The sequence below is a fragment of the Bufo bufo genome, chromosome 2 (genome assembly GCF_905171765.1).
Source record: "Bufo bufo chromosome 2, aBufBuf1.1, whole genome shotgun sequence".
NCBI lineage: Eukaryota > Metazoa > Chordata > Amphibia > Anura > Bufonidae > Bufo > Bufo bufo.
In genome coordinates, this window is record NC_053390.1 from 564025383 (window position 1) to 564041898 (window position 16516).

Consider the following 16516-nt stretch of genomic DNA (forward strand, 5'->3'; position numbering starts at 1 on the left):
CCCTGCTTGAACGCACGGCTCATTTCGCTCCCGTTGCCGATGGGTCGGTTGTCGCTCCTGGGCTCGCTCCTACTGCCGCTCCGGTTGTTGCGCCAGAGTCTACCCCGACACCTGTTGTTGCGCCTGCGGTGTTTCGGGGTATGACCGGTTCTGCCCCTCTTCCACAGCGCTTTGGGGGAGAGCCAACTCAGTGCCGAGGTTTCCTTAACCAGGTGGGCATTTATTTCGAGTTGCTGCCACTTGCCTTTCCTACTGAGAGATCAAAGGTGGGCTTCTTGATCTCGCTGCTCTCGGACAAGGCCTTGGCCTGGGCCAGCCCTTTATGGGAGAACAACAATCCGGTGGTTGCCGAGTTTTCCGGTTTTGTTGCTTCTCTTCGGAAGGTATTCGATGTGCCGGCTCGTGCTGCCTCTGCTGCGAAGCTCCTTATGTCCATCAGACAGGGTTCACGATCCGTAGCTGAATACGCCATTGAGTTTCGTACCCTGGCAGCAGAGGTGGGCTGGAATAATGAGGCTCTGGTCGCTGCTTTCTCTCATGGTCTCTCGGATGCCTTGAAGGATGAGGTTGCAGCTAAGGACCTACCAGTTGAGCTCGAGTCTCTTATTTCTTTCCTGATTGTGATTGACACCAGACTCAGGGAGAGACCTTCCTTTAAGGAGAACCTGCGGAGGTCTTCTAACAGATTGGTGCCTACGTTTGCTGTCCCACCCGTGCCTCCCTCTCCTCCCACGCCTCCTGGGGATGACTTGTCTGGGGGTGAACCCATGCAGCTGGGGTTTGCTCGCCTGTCCGAGGGGGAGAGGGCACTCCGGAGACGCGAGGGCCGATGCATGTACTGTGGTCTCGGTGGGCATTTTCGGTTGGCATGTCCGAACCGTCCGGAAAACGCTCGTACCCTGAGATCCTGTCGGGGGCAGATCTTGGGTGGAGTCTCCTCGTCCCCGGTTTCCCGTGTTGACAAACCACTGATCACTGTTGTCCTCTCCTGGGTCGGGGGCTCGGTGACGACCCAGGCGTTGGTGGACTCTGGTGCTGGTGGTTTGTTCATTGATAGTGTGTTCGCTGCCGCCAATTCCATTCCTCTGCAGGCTCGAGGTTCCCCACTGGCTCTTGAGGCGATAGACGGCAGACCCCTTCTGCCGCCACACGTGACTCATGAGACCCTTCCAGTGGGGATAGCCATTGGTGCCGTTCACAGAGAGTCGGTCTGCCTCCAGGTTATTTCGTCTCCACACTACTCGGTGGTCTTGGGGTACCCCTGGCTCCAGAAGCATAATCCGACTTTCGATTGGAGATCGGTCGAGATCCTCTCGTGGTCACCGCAGTGTGGGGCTAGTTGCATCCATGGGTCTGTCAAGTTGCTGTGTACTTCCTCGGACTCTCTGTTGCCTCCTGAATACGAGGAGTACCGGGATGTATTCGATAAGGTGCGCGCGGTTGCCCTACCTCCGCACCGCCCATACGATTGTGCCATAGAGTTACAATCTGGTGCCGGTCCTCCTCGTGGCAAAGTCTATCCACTGTCGGTAGCGGAGAATGAGGCCATGGAGGAGTACGTGAGGGAGGCGCTTTCACGCGGACACATTCGCAAATCTTCGTCCCCGGCAGGGGCTGGATTTTTCTTTGTGAAAAAGAAGGGCGGTGAGTTGAGGCCTTGCATCGATTACAGGGGTCTCAATCGCATCACGATCAAGAACGCTTACCCGATACCCTTGATTTCCGAGCTGTTCGATCGCCTTAAAGGGGCCACGGTCTTTACCAAACTCGACCTGAGGGCGGCATATAACCTGGTAAGGATCAAGGCGGGCGATGAGTGGAAGACCGCGTTTAACACCAGGACCGGTCATTACGAATCCTTGGTTATGCCCTTTGGGTTGTGCAATGCGCCCGCAGTCTTTCAGGAATTCATCAACGATGTTTTCCGTGACCTGTTGCAGCAGTGTGTGGTAGTCTATTTGGATGACATCTTGGTATATTCTGAATCCATGGAGGCCCACATTCTGGATGTCAGACGAGTGTTGCAACGGTTACGAGAGAACAAGCTGTTCGGTAAGCTTGAGAAATGCGAATTTCACCGATCCCAGGTAACCTTCTTAGGTTACATCATTTCCGCTGAGGGGTTCTCCATGGATCCTGAGAAGGTTTCGGCTGTCTTACAGTGGCCCCAGCCCAGTGGTCTTCGTTCCCTGCAGCGCTTTTTGGGCTTCGCCAATTATTATCGGAAGTTCATCAGGGACTTTTCCATGCTGGCCAAGCCTCTCACGGATCTGACCAGGAAGGGCAGTAATTCCCAGGTCTGGCCGCTCGAGGCCATCCGAGCTTTTGAGGCCCTAAAGTCCGCCTTTGTGTCGGCTCCGATTCTGTCACATCCCAACCCTGGGTTGCCCTTTGTCCTCGAGGTGGACGCGTCTGAGACGGGAGTAGGCGCCCTTCTGTCTCAGCGTAGAACACCAGAGGGTCCTCTGCTTCCTTGTGGGTTTTACTCCCGGAAACTGTCTTCCGCGGAGTGCAACTATCAGATTGGTGACAGGGAGTTATTGGCCATCGTGCAGGCCCTTAAAGAATGGAGGCACTTGCTCGAGGGTTCGGTGGTTCCGGTTCTCATCCTGACGGACCACAAGAATCTGACCTACCTTTCTGAGGCCAAGAGATTGACACCACGTCAGGCCAGATGGGCTCTGTTCTTGTCACGTTTTAATTACGTGGTCTCCTACCTACCCGGTTCCAAGAACATCAGGGCGGATGCCTTATCACGGCAGTACTCCGAGCTGTCCAGGGAGGAGTCGATTCCGACTTCGGTCATACCTCCGAATCAGATCCTGGCCGCCATTCGCACCAGCCTGACCTCTCCCCTGGGTGAGCAGATTTTGGCGGCTCAATCTGGTGCTCCCTCTGGGAGACCCAACGGCAGATGTTTTGTGCCTGAGGAGTTGCGCACTCGGTTGTTGCGAACCTACCATAACTCCAAGACCGCGGGGCATCCTGGAAAGAATCAGCTGTCCTGGGCTGTTTCACGTCTGTTCTGGTGGCCTTCCCTACGTTCCGACATCGCCGCATATGTAGCGGCATGCTCCGTTTGTGCCCAGAGTAAGTCCCCTCGGCACCTTCCGTTGGGCCTTCTGCAACCCATAGCCACCGGGGAGCGCCCATGGTCACACCTGGGGATGGATTTCATTGTGGACCTCCCTGCATCCCGAGGCCATACGGTCATTCTCATGATTGTGGATCGGTTTTCCAAAATGTGCCACTGTGTTCCTCTCAAGAAGTTACCCTCTGCACAAGAGTTGGCCACGATTTTTGCCAGGGAGGTCTTCCGGTTGCACGGTTTGCCTAAGGAGATTGTGTCGGATCGGGGGAGTCAGTTTGTGTCCAAGTTCTGGCGCGCCTTTTGCTCCCAGTTGGGGATTCATCTCTCCTTCTCCTCGGCCTACCACCCTCAGTCCAATGGGGCCGCAGAACGATCCAATCAGGCCTTGGAGCAATTCCTTCGTTGCTATGTCTCCGATCACCAAGACAATTGGGTTGACCTCCTGCCTTGGGCTGAGTTTGCCAGGAACACGGCGGTGAACTCTTCCTCTGGGACGTCTCCCTTCATGGCCAATTATGGGTTCCAACCTGCCGTGTTACCGGAGGTATTCTCTCCCCAGGATATTCCGGCTGTGGAGGATCACCTTTCCGTCCTACGTGCTTCTTGGGTACAGATCCAGAAGTCCCTTGAGGTCTCTGCGCAGCGCCAGAGATTCCAGGCTGATCGCAGACGAGCGCCTGCTCCTTCCTACCAGGTCGGAGACCGTGTATGGTTGTCCACCCGCAACCTCAACCTTCGAGTGCCCACTCCCAAGCTGGCGCCTCGCTTTGTTGGTCCCTTCCGAGTGCTTCGCAGGGTAAACCCGGTAGCCTATGCCCTTGCGCTTCCTCCTGGCATGCGGATCTCCAACGTGTTTCATGTCTCCCTGTTGAAGCCACTGGTGTGTAATCGTTTCACTTCCTCGGTTCCTCGGCCTCGTCCGGTCCAAGTGGGCAATCGTGAGGAATATGAGGTGAGCAATATCCTGGACTCACGCCTGGTCCGCGGTCGGTTGCAGTTTTTGGTCCATTGGCGTGGTTATGGTCCAGAGGAGCGTTCCTGGGTTCCCTCCGCAGATGTCCATGCTCCTGCCTTGCTCCGAGCCTTCCACGCACGCTTCCCTCAGAAACCGTTTTGTGCTCCGCGGAGGAGGGGCCCTTGAGGGGGAGGTACTGTCATGGTCTTACCTGCTTGCTGCTCTCCTTCGTTTGACATGTGCTGGCGGCCATCTTGGGTCCTGGGTTTCTAGTAGCCTTCCACCCTGTGGCTCCTCCTTCCCCTGGGAGGAGCTGGATGCCTAGCTCATATATATAGGAGGTCTGTGGCTTCAGTTCCTTGCTTGGTCCTCTTGTGTTCACATGCTTCTAAGACTGCTGCTGCTTCTGGTTCCTGATCCTGGCTTCGTCTGACTACCCTGCTGGTTCCTGATCCTGGCTTCGTCTGACTACCCTGCTGGTTCCTGATCCTGGCTTCGTCTGACTACCCTGCTGGTTCCTGATCCTGGCTTCGTCTGACTACCCTTCTGGTTCCTGACCTCTGGCTTCGCAAAGACTCTGCTCGGTTTCACCATCCGTTTGGACTTTTGCTTTACAGCTTTATTTTCAATAAAGCCTTCTATTTTCACTTATCTCTTGTTGTACGTCTGGTTCATGGTTCCGTGACAATGCTATAGCTACTATCTGCTGCTGGTATAGTGATTTACATGTGGACTGCCTCTGTTGGCACTCTGAATGGTCTCTAATTTATGTATTGGTTTATGTCTTTTATGTCATTTTAATAATAAAGAAATTATTTAATGGATACTACATAGTACCGGTCCTCATTATGTCGATATATATTTAGGTGGTACATCCCTGTTATGTAACAGGCTGTGTCGATCTAGTTGAATCATAAAAAAACAATGCAAGGATTTCTATTTCAAAGAACACACTTCACTGTGCTGTTCCTACTGCAACAAAAATTATAAACCAGGATAAGATAGTATCAGCAGTACTTGCGGCTTCAATGTTAATATGGTCCACATTCAGGTACAAACAACTGTAAATCAAACACATGCATTTTTACTGATGACTTTCACTTCTTTAGGCAATCCTCAATCTACTATAGGTATCTGGAGAGAAAACTTTCAGTAGTGAAACACTGCAACAAAAGCTATTTTTCCCTAAATTTACATTGGGTACTCAGATGATCACAAAAATTAAAAGCACACACAATCAGCCCAACTCAAGTTTTGAACTGATTCTTCTATATGGGCTTGAATAAATTGCTTGTATCTGCATCTGCAGCATATAAACATTGAATCTGCAAGTATTCTTGATTCTTGATACTATCTTATCCTATATAGATTTTCGATTGTTACAGGAGCAGTGCAGAGAATTGTATTTTTTTTATTTTGGCTTAAACTCCAACTTCTGGACTATTTCTCCTGCTCTGCACCTATTTAATTGTGAACCATCATGAGGACTCTTTGCCATTAGTTGTGTTCAATACTAGCAATACGTACAAAATGTAAGAAAAAGAACTGGATCGCACATCCTCAATATTATGCTTTTATCTAACTGCTTCTCAGCATAATTAATATCGCTTCTCAGCGTAATTTATCGTATACCTACACATATGCTGCATGCTAGACATGAAGCATTAGTATACAATTTGATCAAAAAGCATAGGCCCACTCACCGCGACAAGGTGACATTAGTTGTGTTCAGTACTAGGATTGTTCTTTTTACCTCATTCAATTTTCAAAAAAATTCTAATGAAAAATGATGGAAAGTCATATGTTTTATAATGTGAACCTACCTTTTAATGCTACTTTATCATCTTAGCATGACCTGTTATTTAGACTTATTTGCTTGTCTTCTGTTATTCCTTCCTACAGGAGGTGATGTCCCCTATACTACATTAGCAACAAGAATGATGATGGGAGCATGGTGGTTGTTTGCCTTAATTGTTATTTCTTCTTACACGGCAAACTTAGCGGCCTTCCTGACAGTCTCCCGCATTGAGAGCTCTATTCAGTAAGTATTTTTCATTAGACATATGTGCATCAGAATTAGACTGTAGAAAATATTAAGATGTTGTAGTAGGTGAATAGTGATCCATTCATTCATCATCAACGGTTGTCCAGGATTTAAAGAAAGTTACCTATAAGCTCTAAATGATCTAAAATAAATTTAAAAAATAATAAAAAAACATTACTCACCGATTAAATTATTTGCTGCTCTGAAGGTAATTTATACATTATTCACATGTTAACTGCTTTTAATCACTAACCTCAGTAGTGCTTGCATGTACAACATATGTCCACTGAGGCCAATGATTGGCTGTAGCAGTCACATAAATGATGTTTGTGATGTCATAACTTCACAACTGTTCAGGACTACTGAAGCAGTGCAGGGGATTTAAACGATTTGTCCCATCTGGTCTGTTCACTAACCTTCCTCCGCTGCAGTACCCTTCTTTCTAAATTGGGGGCGGTTAACAACTAATTTGATTGATAGTACAGGAAAGTGGCATTCTGTTGATGCCTTTGCCTAAAGGGCTTCTGTCACCCCCCAAAACTCATTTTTCATTTTTGGGCATATTAAAATTCTTATTGGACGACTATTCCCTATATAGGGCTGTTACCTTGTTCTGTGGCTTTGTTTCATAAAAAATCGAGCTTTTAAAAAATTGCAAATGACTTCACTACCAGCAAGTAGGGAGTCTACTTGCTGGTAGCCGCCGCATCCTCCTTTTAAAAAACCGCCCCCTCCTCCAGTTGATTGACAGGGCCAGCGAGTGCTCTCCTCCTCCGGCTGGCCCTGTCAGCATTTGGAATCCCGCGCCTGCGCCTTACGTGTCTTCATTCGGCGCAGGCGCTCTGAGAGAAGGACGCTCGCTTCCTCAGCACTCCCTCAGTGCGCCTGCGCCGATGACGTCTTCTCTTTCAGGTTTAGAGGTGACGTCATCGGCGCAGGCGCACTGAGGGAGTGCTGAGGAAGCGAGCCACAGAGCAAGGTAAGAGCCCTATATAGGGAATAGTCGTCCAATAAGGATTTTAATATGACCAAAAATGAAAAATGAGTTTTGGGGGGTGACAGAAGCCCTTTAACTTTATGGATATGTTCTCATTGCAGCTACTAGCTGTTTTTATTATCATTGTCGGCAGTGCAGGATTTCTATAGGGTCTTCACAATTGGCCATGGTAAGAGCGGTTGCTCCAGGATGCCTAGGAGCTGTTCAATTAACTTCTGTGATGTAACAGAAAGGTATGGGAGATGCATGTGCAAATTTGTGCTCTTCTGTGGTTCCGGCCACCATAGCCCATTTCTTTAGTATTTACTACCATTTCCTGCTGTTAGGTAAATTTCCTACTGGCTTATCCATTTCCCTGTTCACGCCTACTTTTGTAGACCTGGCGTGAACGTGAAAAAGTCGCAGATTACGGCGCAAATAACCTTTGTACCACAATTTGCACAAGAAATTTGCCTAATATAAGTGTATTTATGATCGTATATGACCCCTGCAGGTTCTGAAAAAAGTTACGATTAAGTGGCACAGAGCTTTCCATGTAAAAGTATTTTTATTGGGTTTTTGTCTCTATTTTGCCCCATTTACTTATAAAAGATCACAGTTTTTCATAGAGATAGTTCTATGAGTCTTCACTAATATTGTGTCTTTCAGAGAAATGTTTGGTGCTAATCATTCAAAACAGATTTCATTATCATAGATTTCCAGGTGTTACCCTGCATGAGCATCTGTCCTTATAGCATGTAGGTTATAGAGTCATCTTAAATTAAGTGATTACTATACCACTCTTTCCACTCTTAGCTAGATTGTGTCACCTTGAGGTTGCTGACCATTTTATTTGTAATTGCTGTTTTAACTTCTAAATTTGTAATGCCCCCTTTATAATGAGCGAGGCAACAAAGCCTTATCCACTGCTGTGTTTTACTGAAATGAAAAATATTTAACAAGATGTTTTCTATTAATATAATTTATGACACAGTGTTTTTTCAAAGGATGTTTTATTCAGCCGAGGAAACATTAGTTGGAAACCTCCTAAAATGAAAGAGCAAACACATTTTTCATTATAGTTTGTAGTATAAAACGAGTGTAATTAGAAGGATTGGTATTCATCAGGGACCAAAGTTATAACCAGAAGGGTTTAGTTGACAAACTGCTCCGAACAGAAACCGCATTCTTGGAAATAATTATATGGAGGCTCCTAACATTGAATAATTACAAAGCAAAGGCATTAATTAGCTGAAGGAATGATTATATTTATTTTTCACTGATTAAATTGTATCCTCAGAGAACTTAAGTTGGCAACAAGATATTCTTGAAGAAAAGTAATTGTATTGACAAAGCCAACCAATGGAATCTGACAACAAGCAGTGCCGTTTAGAATATGTATCAAGTCAGACTAGGCATTGTAATATAGGTACACATTTATTTAACCTCATTCATTTAAAATGAATCATCCTTTACAGTAACTAAGTCAGTTTCACAGATGTGTATTTTGCATGCGTGTCACAGGAATTCATTTTAAAGGGACTGTTTAAACAGTTTGGATATGATATCAGAGCTTAATAAGGGTTGTCCCAAGATTGACTCTTTTCACCCATCCACAGGATAAATCATAAATGTTAGATGATTAGGGTTCCCAACTCTGGGACCAGCACTGATCACAAGAATTTGAATTTTGTTTACCCTCTTTGAATGTAGTGGCTTTTTGGTAACTACTATCTTTTACAAAAAACAAATGTCCATTGAAGTTTATGGAGAATGTAAAAAAAACAAAACACTTTGAGTTAGAGCCTTTAACCACCTCCGGACCGCCTAACGCAGGATTGCGTTCCGGAGGTGGCAGCGCTGCGCAGAGTCACGCATATACGCGTCATCTCGCGAGACGCGAGATTTCGCTCCAAGCCGGCCCGCGCATGCGCATCGCGGGCCGGCAAAATTCAAAGAACAAGTTCGTCACCAGCCTGCCAGCAACGATCATTGGCTGGCAGGCTGGCGATTTTCAAAAAATCCAATCCAAAGTCATATAACAGATCATATTAGTAAATATGATCTGTTATATGGCTTGTCTGCTCCTGTGCTGGTCCTTTTCGTCGGTTGGATCCAGCACAGGAGCAGACTGAACTGTGAGTACACCAAACACTACACCTTAGCCCCAGATCACCCACCTGCACCCCAATTAACCCTTTGATCACCCCTTTGATCGCCCCTGTCAATCACTAGTGAAAGGAAAAAAAGTGATCAGTGTAAACTGTCACTTTTTTTTTTTCACTGGTATTGGCTGTTAGGTTTTAGGGATAGTTTAGGCACCTTGGTTAGGTAGTTAGCGTCAGTTAGCGCCCACCCCACCGCACCGCAGTCACTTTTATTCGCTGTTTAGCGTATCGCTAATCAGCATTTGTACTTTTATAGTATCTGTAAGTGATCAAAACTGATCACGGTCAGATCTATAATAGTATTAGTGTCACCTTAGCTCGCCCTCCACCCAAAACGCAGTGTTTGCCCGATCAGGCCTGATCGGTCGCCCACACGTGCGTTCACCCACGCCCGCCCCACCGCAGTGACAAAAAATTATTATTTTTTGATCACTGCACATTCATTTTACACGCACTGCGGCGATAAAAAAATCAGTTTTGATATTTTTTATCAACCGCAGCAGCCTCCGGTACTTCGCTAGCCTCCCCTTTGTAAGACAGGTTTGCTTTTTTTCTTGGGTAGTCTCAGGGAATACCCCTAAATTTAGTAGTCCAAAATGTCAAACAGGGGGTATTCTTCTGAAGAGGCCTACAGGATTCTGACCCAGTCGGATGAGGAGTGGGAACCCTCATCTGACGAATCTAGCGGGTCAGAATATGAACCTGTGGAAAGCAGTGGCTCTCTGACCCAAAGTTCGGACGAGGAGGTGGAGGTCCCTGGCAGCACCAGGCGTACCCGGCCCCATGTCGCTAGACCACAGGTTACGCAGGATCCGCTTCAAGAGCAGCAGAGTGGGGCTGTCGCTGCCGGATCACGTGGTGAGGCATACACCAGCAGCGCAGCCCTTCCTGGACCTAGTACCAGCACTGCCGTACAACCTGGTGAAGTAGCGAGCACCAGAAGGGCAGTTGAAGCTGGTACGGTGGCACGTGCAATAGTTACCCCGTCGCAGCCACCGCAAAGACGGGCCCGTAGAGCCCCTAGAGTCCCTGAGGTGCTGGCAAATCCTGATTGGCAGTCACCAACTTCAGCCGCACCAGTAGTTCCCCCTTTCACCGCCCAGTCTGGAGTTCGGGTTGAGACGGCTCAAATCGGTTCGGCCCTGGGATTTTTTGAGCTGTTCTTGACTGCGGAGCTCTTGGACTTAGTCGTGGCAGAGACCAACCAGTATGCCACACAATTTATAACCGCTAACCCGGGAAGCTATTATGCCCAGCCTTTCCGGTGGAAACCAGTCCAAGTTTCCGAGCTTAAAATTTTTTTGGGCCTTCTCCTCAACATGGGCCTGACAAAAAAGCATGAATTGCGGTCATATTGGTCAACGCACCCAATTCATCACATGCCCATGTTCTCTGCTGCTATGTCCAGGACACGATTTGAGACCATCCTACGTTTTCTGCATTTTAGCGACAATACCACCTCCCGTCCCAGAGGCCACCCTGCTTTTGACCGGCTCCACAAAATTCGGCCCCTCATAGACCATTTCAACCTGAAATTTGCAGATTTGTATACCCCTGAGCAAAACATCTGCGTAGACGAGTCCCTAATACATTTTACCGGGCGCCTTGGCTTCAAACAATACATCCCAAGCAAGCGTGCCCGGTATGGGGTCAAATTGTATAAGCTCTGTGAAAGGGCCACAGGCTATACCCACAAATTTCGGATCTATGAGGGAAAAGATCAGACCCTGGAGCCGGTCGGTTGCCCTGACTACCTGGGGAGCAGTGGGAAGACAGTCTGGGACTTGGTGTCACCCTTATTCGGCAAGGGGTACCATCTTTATGTGGACAATTTCTACACAAGTGTGGCCCTCTTTAGGCATTTGTTTCTAGAACGGATTTGCGCCTGTGGCACCATGCGAACTAGTCGCGTGGGCTTCCCCCAACGGCTTGTAACCACCCGTCTTGCAAGGGGGCAGAGGGCTGCCTTGTGTAACGAAGAACTGCTCGCGGTGAAATGGAGAGACAAGCGTGACGTTTACATGCTCTCCTCCATTCACGCAGACACGACAATCCAAATTGAGCGAGCAACCCGTGTCATTGAAAAGCCCCTCTGTGTCCACGACTATAATGCGCTCATGGGAGGGGTGGACTTCAATGACCAGATGTTGTCTCCGTATTTAGTTTCCCGCAGAACCAGACGCTGGTATAAGAAGGTGTCTGTATATTTAATTCAATTGGCGCTCTACAATAGTTTTGTTCTCTACAGTAAGGCTGGGAGAACAGGATCCTTCCTCAAATTCCAGGAAGAGATCATCGAGAACCTCCTTTACCCAGGAGGTTCCGTGGCCCCATCCACCAGTGTAGTTAGCCGTCTACACGAGCGACATTTCCCCAGTGTCGTTCCTGGTACCTCAACCCAACCGTCACCCCGAAAAAGATGTCGTGTCTGTAGCAGGAGTGGAATAAGGCGTGACACCCGCTATTTCTGTCCTGACTGTGCTGACCACCCTGCCCTATGCTATGGAGAGTGTTTCCGGAAGTACCACACACAGGTACACTTAGCATAGGGATCACATCTCACCAGGACAGGCACACAGGGCTATTAGGGCCCATTCACTCACAGCTGCTGCAAACCTCTCCTTTCACCTGGGATAAAGTGCATAATGTACTTCGCCACATCTTTGGGCGATTTGCGCTTTGCACATTGTCCCATGGGGAAGGAGAGGTTTGTTCTATAAAAGGTAAAAAAAACTAAACAAAAAAAAAAATACCGGTAAGTAAAAAAGTTAAATGTTCAGTTAAAAAAGTTTAAAAAAAGTTTCTATGTTCTGTTCAACAGTTAATAAAGTTATTGCTTTGCGGCCTGGTTTTTTCTTTTTTGTTTTGTTTTTTTTACCTTTCAGGTGGACCAACCGATCGACTAGCTGCAGCACTGATGTGCATTCGGACAGAAGCATTGCGCTGCTGTCAGATTACACGCAAGTCGGTGTATGCGGCGCTGCAAGACGAGATTTCTCCTCTGCAGTAAAAGATACGTTTGCCGAGGCATATGAGCTGAGGAGGTGGCGGTGTTCATATACTTTGGCAAACACTTTGTATATATAAAAAAAAAAATCCCGGCAATGATTTATTCATCCACATCGATTGATGTGAATGGAGAAATCTGGTTTGCCAGGGCATACGAGCTGAAGTGGGTATGGATGTTGGGCGGAGCTCCTATGTCCTGGCAGACGCCTTTCACCTCCTTTTTCTTTTTTTGGCAGAGATTTTTTCATCCACATTGATCGATGCGAATGAAGAAATCTGTGCCGTTCATTTTTTTCTTTCAGCCCAGAGGCTGAACGGAAAAAAAAAATCTCATTACCCGTATGCTCAATATAAGGAGAATAGCAGAAACTCCTAATGCTGGGCATACATGTAATGATTGCGGAGACCCTCAAATGCCAGGGCAGTACAAACACCCCACAAATAACACCATTTTGGAAAGAAGACACCCCAAGGTATTCGCTGAGGGGCATATTGAGTCCATGAAAGATTGAAATTTTTGTCCCAAGTTAGCGGAAAGGGAGACTTTGTGAGAACAAAATCAAAAAAATCAATTTCCGCTAACTTGTGCCAAATTTTTTTTTTTTCAATGAACTCGCCATGCCCCTCATTGAATACCTTGGGGTGTCTTCTTTCCAAAATGGGGTCACATGTGGGGTATTTATACTGCCCTGGCATTTTAGGGGCCCCAAAGCGTGAGAAGAAGTCTGGTATCCAAATGTCTAAAAATGCCCTCCTAAAAGGAATTTGGGCACCTTTGCCCACCTAGGCTGCAAAAAAGTGTCACACATGTGGTATCTCCGTATTCAGCAGAAGTTGGGGAATATGTTTTGGGGTGTCATTTTACATATACCCATGCTGGGTGAGATAAATATCTTGGTCAAATGCCAACTTTGTATAAAAAAAATGGGAAAAGTTGTCTTTTGCCAAGATATTTCTCTCACCCAGCATGGGTATATGTAAAAAGACACCCCAAAACACATTCCCCACCTTCTCCTGAGTACGGAGATACCAGATGTGTGACACTTTTTTGCAGCCTAGGTGGGCAAAGGGGCCCACATTCCAAAGAGCACCTTTCGGATTTCACAGGTCATTTACCTACTTACCAGACATTAGGGCCCCTGGAAAATGCCAGGGCAGTATAACTACCCCACAAGTGACCCCATTTTGGAAAGAAGACACCCCAAGGTATTCCGTGAGGGGCATGGCAAGTTCCTAGAATTTTTTATTTTTTGTCACAAGTTAGTGGAAAATGATGATTTTTTTTTTTTTTTTTTTTTTCATACAAAGTCTCATATTCCACTAACTTGTGACAAAAAATAAAAATTTCCATGAACTCACTATGCCTATCAGCGAATACCTTGGGGTCTCTTCTTTCCAAAATGGGGTCACTTGTGGGGTAGTTATACTGCCCTGGCATTCTAGGGGCCCAAATGTGTGGTAAGGAGTTTGAAATCAAATTCAGTAAAAAATGACCTATGAAATCCAAAAGGTGCTCTTTGGAATGTGGGCCCCTTTGCCCACCTAGGCTGCAAAAAAGTGTCACACATCTGGTATCCCCGTACTCAGGAGAAGTTGAGGAATGTGTTTTGGGGTGTCTTTTTACATATACCCATGCTGGGTGAGATAAATATCTTGGTCAAATGCCAACTTTGTATAAAAAAAATGGGAAAAGTTGTCTTTTGCCAAGATATTTCTCTCACCCAGCATGGGTATATGTAAAATGACACCCCAAAACACATTCCCCACCTTCTCCTGAGTACGGAGATACCAGATGTGTGACACTTTTTTGCAGCCTAGGTGGGCAAAGGGGCCCATATTCCAAAGAGCACCTTTCGGATTTGACAGGTCATTTTTTTCAGAATTTGATTTCAAACTCCTTACCACACATTTGGGCCCCTAGAATGCCAGGGCAGTATAACTACCCCACAAGTGACCCCATTTTGGAAAGAAGACACCCCAAGGTATTCCGTGAGGGGCATGGCAAGTTCCTAGAATTTTTTATTTTTTGTCACAAGTTAGTGGAAAATGATGATTTTTTTTTTTTATTTTTTTTTCATACAAAGTCTCATATTCCACTAACTTGTGACAAAAAATAAAAATTTCCATGAACTCACTATGCCCATCAGCGAATACCTTGGGGTGTCTTCTTTCCAAAATGGGGTCACTTGTGGGGTAGTTATACTGCCCTGGCATTCTAGGGGCCCAAATGTGTGGTAAGGAGTTTGAAATCAAATTCTGAAAAAAATGACCTGTCAAATCCGAAAGGTGCTCTTTGGAATATGGGCCCCTTTGCCCACCTAGGCTGCAAAAAAGTGTCACACATCTGGTATCTCCGTACTCAGGAGAAGGTGGGGAATGTGTTTTGGGGTGTCATTTTACATATACCCATGCTGGGTGAGAGAAATATCTTGGCAAAAGACAACTTTTCCCATTTTTTTATACAAAGTTGGCATTTGACCAAGATATTTATCTCACCCAGCATGGGTATATGTAAAAAGACACCCCAAAACACATTCCTCAACTTCTCCTGAGTACGGGGATACCAGATGTGTGACACTTTTTTGCAGCCTAGGTGGGCAAAGGGGCCCACATTCCAAAGAGCACCTTTTGGATTTCATAGGTCATTTTTTACTGAATTTGATTTCAAACTCCTTACCACACATTTGGGCCCCTAGAATGCCAGGGCAGTATAACTACCCCACAAGTGACCCCATTTTGGAAAGAAGAGACCCCAAGGTATTCGCTGATGGGCATAGTGAGTTCATGGAAGTTTTTATTTTTTGTCACAAGTTAGTGGAATATGAGACTTTGTATGAAAAAAAAAAAAAAAAATCATAATTTTTCACTAACTTGTGACAAAAAATAAAAAATTCTAGGAACTCGCCATGCCCCTCACGGAATACCTTGGGGTGTCTTCTTTCCAAAATGGGGTCACTTGTGGGGTAGTTATACTGCCCTGTCATTCTAGGGGCCCAAATGTGTGGTAAGGAGTTTGAAATCAAATTCTGAAAAAAATGACCTGTCAAATCCGAAAGGTGCTCTTTGGAATATGGGCCCCTTTGCCCACCTAGGCTGCAAAAAAGTGTCACACATCTGGTATCTCCGTACTCAGGAGAAGGTGGGGAATGTGTTTTGGGGTGTCATTTTATATATACCCATGCTGGGTGAGATAAATATCTTGGTGAAATGCCAACTTTGTATAAAAAAATGGGAAAAGTTGTCTTTTGCCAAGATATTTCTCTCACCCAGCATGGGTATATATAAAATGACACCCCAAAACACATTCCCCACCTTCTCCTGAGTACGGAGATACCAGATGTGTGACACTTTTTTGCAGCCTAGGTGGGCAAAGGGGCCCATATTCCAAAGAGCACCTTTCGGATTTGACAGGTCATTTTTTTCAGAATTTGATTTCAAACTCCTTACCACACATTTGGGCCCCTAGAATGCCAGGGCAGTATAACTACCCCACAAGTGACCCCATTTTGGAAAGAAGAGACCCCAAGGTATTTCGTTATGGGCATAGTGAGTTCATAGAAGTTTTTATTTTTTGTCACAAGTTAGTGGAATATGAGACTTTGTAAGAAAAAAAAAAAAAAAAAAAAAAATCATCATTTTCCGCTAACTTGTGACAAAAAATAAAAAGTTCTATGAACTCACTATGCCCATCAGCGAATACCTTAGGGTGTGTACTTTCCGAAATGGGGTCATTTGTGGGGTGTTTGTACTGTCTGGGCATTGCAGAACCTCAGGAAACATGACAGGTGCTCAGAAAGTCAGAGCTGCTTCAAAAAGCGGAAATTCACATTTTTGTACCATAGTTTGTAAACGCTATAACTTTTACCCAAACCATTTTTTTTTTACCCAAACATTTTTTTTTTATCAAAGACATGTAGAACTATAAATTTAGAGCAAAATTTCTATATGGATCTCGTTTTTTTTTGCAAAATTTTACAACTGAAAGTGAAAAATGTCATTTTTTTGCAAAAAAAATCGTTAAATTTCGATTAATAACAAAAAAAGTAAAAATGTCAGCAGCAATGAAATACCACCAAATGAAAGCTCTATTAGTGAGAAGAAAAGGAGGTAAAATTCATTTGGGTGGTAAGTTGCATGACCGAGCAATAAACGGTGAAAGTAGTGTAGGTCAGAAGTGTAAAAAGTGGCCTGGTCTTTCAGGGTGTTTAAGCACTGGGGGCTGAGGTGGTTAAGCATCAGAACGCATAAGCTCATGTGATATTGGTATAAAGCG

The 16516-nt window shown here is 45.9% G+C and overlaps 1 protein-coding gene across 2 annotated transcripts in view; it reads left to right on the forward strand.

The window, feature by feature from the left end:
- GRID2 (glutamate ionotropic receptor delta type subunit 2) overlaps positions 1–16516 on the forward strand; it is a 1570293-nt gene that overhangs the window by 1283739 nt on the left and 270038 nt on the right. For both annotated transcript variants that reach the window (XM_040418160.1, XM_040418161.1), the window contains one exon: positions 5949–6087. In XM_040418160.1, coding sequence (XP_040274094.1) covers positions 5949–6087 — 139 coding nt within the window. The remainder of the gene's footprint in view (positions 1–5948; positions 6088–16516) is intronic.